Raw genomic sequence first — 6,708 nt, forward strand, 5'->3', positions numbered from 1 at the left:
AACATACCTATGAATATGATATTCCATTTCTGCCAGTAGATCCTCCTGAACACACTGGACCTTTACAGGAATGAAGGACTTTTACTTGTAACACAGTATTTGTACAGTTTGTGTATGCTCCTGTGTGTGGGTATAAATAATGTAGTAGACAATATTCTTTGCACTAGCTATGGGCCAAATGATGATGAAATATGATGCAACAAACATCATCCTCAGGCATTTAACTGCTTTTCGAGAGCTACTGGTACATCTTTACAGTTTAGAAAGGCTTCTTCAAAATAGTCCACATACATAAGAAGAGAAAAAACCAAAAACCATCACCCACCAGCTCCCTGGTTACCAGAAGAGTTGGCATAGCAACCAGTGAAGGGTTAGTCACGCTTTGTGAGATCACTGAATCAGTCTTTGATCAGTCAGATGGTGTCACAGAGACTATATGTATTATGTAAAACCTGGTAATTCACAGATTTAAAAATGTCCCCGACGGAGCCACATTCCTGACCTTCAGTAACGACCTGACTGAATATGATCTCATATGATCAGTGAGCGCTCTGCAGGTGTTTCTGCATTGATGGAAATAATAAACATTTTACAAAAATGTTACCGTTGCACAACACAGCACAGAAATCCCACATCCATGTAGTGCAAACGCTCCTTACTGTTTCCACTGCTCTACTGTAGCATATTTTGATTCAATAAACTGCTTCTTTATTTTCAGGGAGTGAGTTGTTAAATGAATGGTTAACGTCTTTACTTTGTGTAGTTGTGTAGTGTAGTTACAAATATCAGTGGGATTGTCAATAAGGTTTTCTTACTAACGGAACAGAAGAGCTCTCTCTCTTGCATGTCCATCTAACTGAGAAGGCAGACAGCCTAATTTAAACATCATATACATGAATGTGATGAATAAAGCGTGGTGTACTGATAAAAAGCTATGATGTTTGATCATCCTGGAAGAAGGATCGCTCCTTTTGTTACCTGATTTTATTTAAGTCTTTCCAGTCTGAGGGTCTGTGCGGATTATAAAGCCCTCTATGAATAACTTGGATTTTGGATTCATAAATAAACTTGGCTTGGCTTGTTTTATGTTTATGGTTCATTATGTTGTAACACACAGCACAGTTGCAACGCAGCATGAAGCTGCATAGGAATTAGAGGAATACATTATGAACACTGGTTATTAGTGACAACCAGGGTGGGAAATTTACTTTCTAAAATGTGAACATCTGCCAGCCACAAACAGATAAATGTTCAAATTTACCCGCCACATTCATTATGAAATCTACCAGCCACTTTCACACTTTGGTGCTAATTTCCTCCCATGGTGACCACCAACCAAATTACCATTGTTTTCTTCTCTTAAAATCCTTGTGTTCTACATCAAAATGCTTTGGAGATTGTGTGATGCAGTGAACAGTTTGAAGCAGATTTGCCACAACAGATTCACTCAGGAGGAAACTGAAGTTCATGTCACAAGGTGCAGAATCACCATGAGAGAACATATGGCACCTCAAAATGGTTCAGGAGGAGGAAATATGTTAACGTACAGTGTGGTTCTGATGAGAAGAGAGCTCTCACCCAACAAAATCAGTTCAGTGGTATGACAGTGAGTGAGCAGGCAAACAAAGTCGACAGGTAGAGACAGTTTGGACGTGGCATCGTTATTACATGAAATTTGACCCACAAATCACCCATAAAGAATAGATTGTCAGCTTCTCTTCAGTTTCTGTACATCAGGTGATAAAGGCCACGCACATAATAAGAATGAGGCTCACATTGATCCTTGACTTTGAAAATTGCCTCGTGCTACTTGACAGCTACCTGACACTCTCCTGCAGCTCTTCTCCTCACACTTGAGAGCAGTCTGTTTCATGACAGGACACAGAAATACCAAACAGACGCAGGTGTACTTATGCCACTTGAGTTGCACAGAGCCTGCAATATCTCAAAAACAGATCCTTGGAAAAATGAGAAACGTTCAAGCTTTCATTAAGCAATAGAGAAAATGATCACTTAAAGCCAGCAGAAAGCCCAGAGCATCCTGTCAATGTTTGCTGATTTCAACCAAACTATCATGCAGGAAAGTCACATGATGTTGTTCTTAAGATAATATAATGTTCTTATAGAAAGCTGACTTTTTCCCCATTTAGGCCATGATCGACAGAGAGAACTTCCCATCAAGGGTCCACTTACATACAGCAGTTATAGCTGCACTTTGAGATGCATTTAAGAGCAGCATGACATCTGTGCATTTGTCAAGATATTCCATTGAATATGTTTTCTTTATAATGGAGCCCCACAATGGGCCCCTACTAAGAAAGAAAGTGTAATTTGAAAGGATCGCCAAACGGTCTATTTTTGCAAGGCTTTATATCAGAAATCTGGGTCACATGTGCATTCTGTAGCTTCAACCTTATGTCCTCTCAGAAACCTGTTGAAATGACATAAATCTGCTCATATAGAGAAGTATAATGGGAAACAGAAATAGATTGGCAGAAGTAAAGGAAAACTCTTTACGAGAAATGGCCTCCTAGCCTTCTAGTGTCATATTTTTCCCAGGAGAGGGGAGGGTGATTATTGCAGCAGCACACGTGGACCAACCTGAAGTGAGGGCAGCCTCGGCCACCTGACCATCGCTGGCCTCAACAGTGAAGCAAAGTGTCCACGCTGTCATAACTCAGCCCCTCGCTTTTTGAAGGCGAGATGCTCTCTGACATGTTGCTGACTCTTAAGTTGTGAACTGCAGAGAGGACACAGGACAGTTTTTTTTTTTGTTGTCGGCTAATTTTTCTCCTCGCTTTTTAAAATAACGCTTGGGAGAAATTCACAGCCGCCATCTCTCTGCAATCTGCTGAACGTTTGAAGCTGCATCCTCGCAGAATCTAACCCAGTTCTCTCTTCTGAGGGGCTCTCGCGTGCATGAAATAAAATCTGCCGAGGGGAAGTGTTATTCACGACCCATTTCCACCGAGGAAGAGAATGAAGATGCTATGTGTTAGAATTTATCAGAGCATTTTCTCAGGCCAAAAATAACCTCAATTTGTGCTTATTTGATTCTCCTCTCTTTGCTTAGATTTAACATCGAAGTGCAGATGTGCAGCTAGATGTTTACATCTGGAAGTTTGTTGCGTGCTGTAGTGGCACACATGAGACTAAATGACACAGTAAATCTATATAGGGTTATATCCACTGTAATGTGATTTGGCAGTGCATGTATTTATAATGTAACATTATTTTTTTTAATATTCTGCTGAAATAATGATCCAAGAAACAATGGGGATTTTGTCATAAATCTCAAATGAGACCCGACTTCTTCTGACTCTGTGTTTAAAACATGGGGATTTTTGAATTCTAAATCATTTATCAATCAAAGATCCTGAATATTCTCTGTTTCCTGCCTCTTAAATATGAGAATTTGCTGCTTTTCTCTGTTTTATGCACCTTATTCCCAGCCCCATACATTTCTGTTATTCCATTCACAAACTCCCTTCAGTTAGCCGTATAGACGTAATATCTTTGGGGTTCGGACTGTTAGTCAGACAAACAAGCAAGCAATGAAGACATCACCTTGGGCTTAGAGGCAAATGTTATTACATATATACATTTTAGACTGGACGATTAATTGGAAAAAGATAGATTCATCAACATTAAAAAATGTATTCAATCAATTAATATACCACTGCGTCTTTGGGGTTAAGAGTTCAGAGCTGGGAACCTTTGTGGTATCTTTCTCTTCCTCTTTTCCTCTCTTGCTTTCTAGTAAAGGCATCAATGTTAGAAAATTAAGATAATCTTAATTGCAATCTTTTAATTTCAATGTAAAATACATGTTAGGGATTTATATATATGGATCTAGAACACATGAATTTATTTAGATCCCTAAAGAAAAGGTCACTGAATGTCATTGTTATTTTTCTACCCAGTTAAAATTCAAATGAGAAATGAAATTTGATGTTTGTTCTGTTGTTCTGTTTTCAGGTCCCAGTGAACTGGACCTCAGTCTACTGGGTGAAACCAGCAGCCTCGCAGATGTTGCTTACAAGTATGATGAGGTAAAATTATGATTCATTTCTGCTTACTAAATGTTTTAATACCTGTTGTCAATATGCAATGTGAGTTTTTGGGTTTGAGCTATCTTATTTTGACAGGCAAAACCTCTCTTATACAGCACAGTTTAATGCATTGTGTGAACTACAGGGGAGCCTGGGGGAGCTTGTCTCCTCTTAATAAGACATGAGGTCCCCTGAAGACATGATTTGTAAAATTGTGGGGGGGTCTCTAAAATATTGACAATATGCTATTTTTGCCATGCATTTCAATTTTTTTGTATCTTCATCATCATGGATCATGTGTAAAGTGAAGCTATTTTTGATGTATTATCCCTGCATGACGGTGATTCATCACTAATTTTAGCTTAAATAAAGATACCAGCCAGCATGCTGTTCTTGACATCACCCCCCTAAAGTCCATAGTAGAGATTGCACACTGGTTTCAGTTCAATAAACAAATCGAATTAAAGAACATATCTAAATAAGACCTAACTTAATGCTACACATTCTGGTCTAAGTATTGAGGTGTGATTCCAAGCGTTATTGAAGTTGGGATGATCATGCTGTAGTTTTATATTTGAAAAACAAAATCAATAATTTGACTTTTAACAAAAAAATGTAATTATTCAAACTGACACACACACGCAGCCCCAGGCCAAAGCAAATGAATACAATTGGTATTTTCTAACTATAATGTCATTACATTGGGAAAGATTCATCCCAACAGTTCTCAGCAGCCTTTAGCATCACAATGAACCCATAAACTCTCTCAGTCTAATGCATTTAAGATAAGAAAATGAGCTAAATGTCAAACATCTGAATGCTGTCCTTTCACCTCAATCATCTTCGTAACGACACTGTTGTGTTGCACAGTATTGTCGTCTGCAGTAACTTAATAACAATCTTATCGTCCTTTCGCAATGAGGCTCTTATTGTGTTAAGAATAAAATTTTTGAATCACTGCCACTAACGAATAGAAACCCTCTTTCCCCCCCTAATTCCCACATCCTCTGCTCTTCCTGCTTTTTATTCGCAAGACACAAATGATGATCTGCAAATTATCCATTTCGAAAATGGCAACCGCTGAAGTCATTTCAAAGGCCAGATGATTCAGCGAAGCACATGTCCAGAGACGGAGAATGCTGTTGTGTAATACTTGGCGAGGGTGCAGACGAGCATCATTCCTCCACACAAACCTGACCCTCTGTCTCATTTCCCATCCTCCGACTGTCTGGAAACAAATTGCTCAGCTCTCTCTGCCACGCTCTCCGTTTCTCTCCCACTTAATTTTTCCAACTCAAAGTTTTTTTCTGTTCTTGGGAGAGGGAGGAAAAGGGTACTGTTCAGTCTAAGTCTGCTTAAATATGCAGGTGAATTTAGATTTTTTTCAGGTCGGACACCGTCCTGCTCTGACATTTGATTCCAGCTCTGAAGTTAATGTCGCTGGCCCGTCATCAGTGGTGGAAGAAGTACTCTTTTTCTCTTTAACTTAAGTAACAGAAACAGTACCACAGTGTACAAACAGTAAAACCAATATGTAGTTAAGTATTGAGTACGTGGAGTCCTGATAGCACATTTCAGCTTTAAGAAACATTTAACATGGAGCTTTCAGCACTTCAGAACAGTGATTATAAAGGCTCAAGAATGGATGCACAGTACTCGAAGTGTCCTGATAAATTAAAACACCTTAAACATGCACAATACATCTAATAAAGGATCCTTTTAATAAGTGAATTATAGGGCCATGATGGTGCATCGACGGGTCAGAATATTGGCACAAAATATCCGTCTAGACTTGTTTAAACCTATCCCTTCTGTAGTAGTAGCACGTTGTTGAAATTTAAACTCTACTTAACCTATCAAATGCTACCGTTCTTCACCTTCAGCCTGTATTGATATGCATTGGCTGTTGGCACTGAGCATCACAGTGTTTAATCTTCACCAGCCCTGTTCACAGAATTACTCTCACAGCCGGTTTTTACCTGCCAGCCAACATCCCACTGTGCGTCTCCTGGGATCATGCTCGGCTGTCATTTTGTATGTAAATGTAATCATGCCAGATAAGACTGAACTTCGAGCGAGGCTGGTCGATCATTATTGACCAATGTCACCAACTCTGTCATTATTCAGAGGCTTTCAGAGCCAGGATAAAGCCTGGTCTATCAATACAATAAGGTAGAGGAAACCACTGAGCGGCTTGAGCACAAGGAGAGTGCAAACAATAGGACAGCGACGGCCCTGTGCAGCACTTCCTGTGGCGAGCACTGACACTCTCTTTCTGTGAAGTGGAACGAAGACACCGTGCAGCCTTGTCATCCCGTATTTGTGGCCTCGGATATGAGACGGAGATGGATTTTGTTAGCGTGCTGATCCACAGAAGGTGACAGGGGAGGGGGACAGAAGGGCAGCGGCTATTTTGGGATCTCTGGTGTCAAATCTCATGGACTTTTACCTCTAATTATTTCTTGCTTTTCATCACCTCTAATTTATCCCTGATGGCAGAACATCCTATGTGGATGTGTCGTGTATTTCTCAGTTTATTTTATTGATTGATGGTGTATTTGACCTATTCTCATTAATATCTGACTACATGCAATCAGTGTCGCTGTTTTTATCTACATATACTGCAGCTCGGCTTCTGTGGAGTCCACCATGTTGA

General features: G+C 39.8%; 1 protein-coding gene across 1 annotated transcript in view; it reads left to right on the top strand.

Annotated features, from left to right (window-relative positions):
- Window positions 1-6,708, top strand: part of ak5 (adenylate kinase 5) — a gene marked incomplete in the record, with an annotated part of 77,585 nt that overhangs the window by 38,150 nt on the left and 32,727 nt on the right. Inside the window, 1 exon segment of the mRNA XM_035670036.1 lies at window positions 3,979-4,052. Coding sequence (XP_035525929.1) covers window positions 3,979-4,052 — 74 coding nt within the window.

This window comes from Morone saxatilis, unplaced genomic scaffold (assembly GCF_004916995.1).
Source record: "Morone saxatilis isolate NCDOM2014 unplaced genomic scaffold, NCSU_SB_2.0 Contig23, whole genome shotgun sequence".
Taxonomy (NCBI): domain Eukaryota; kingdom Metazoa; phylum Chordata; class Actinopteri; family Moronidae; genus Morone; species Morone saxatilis.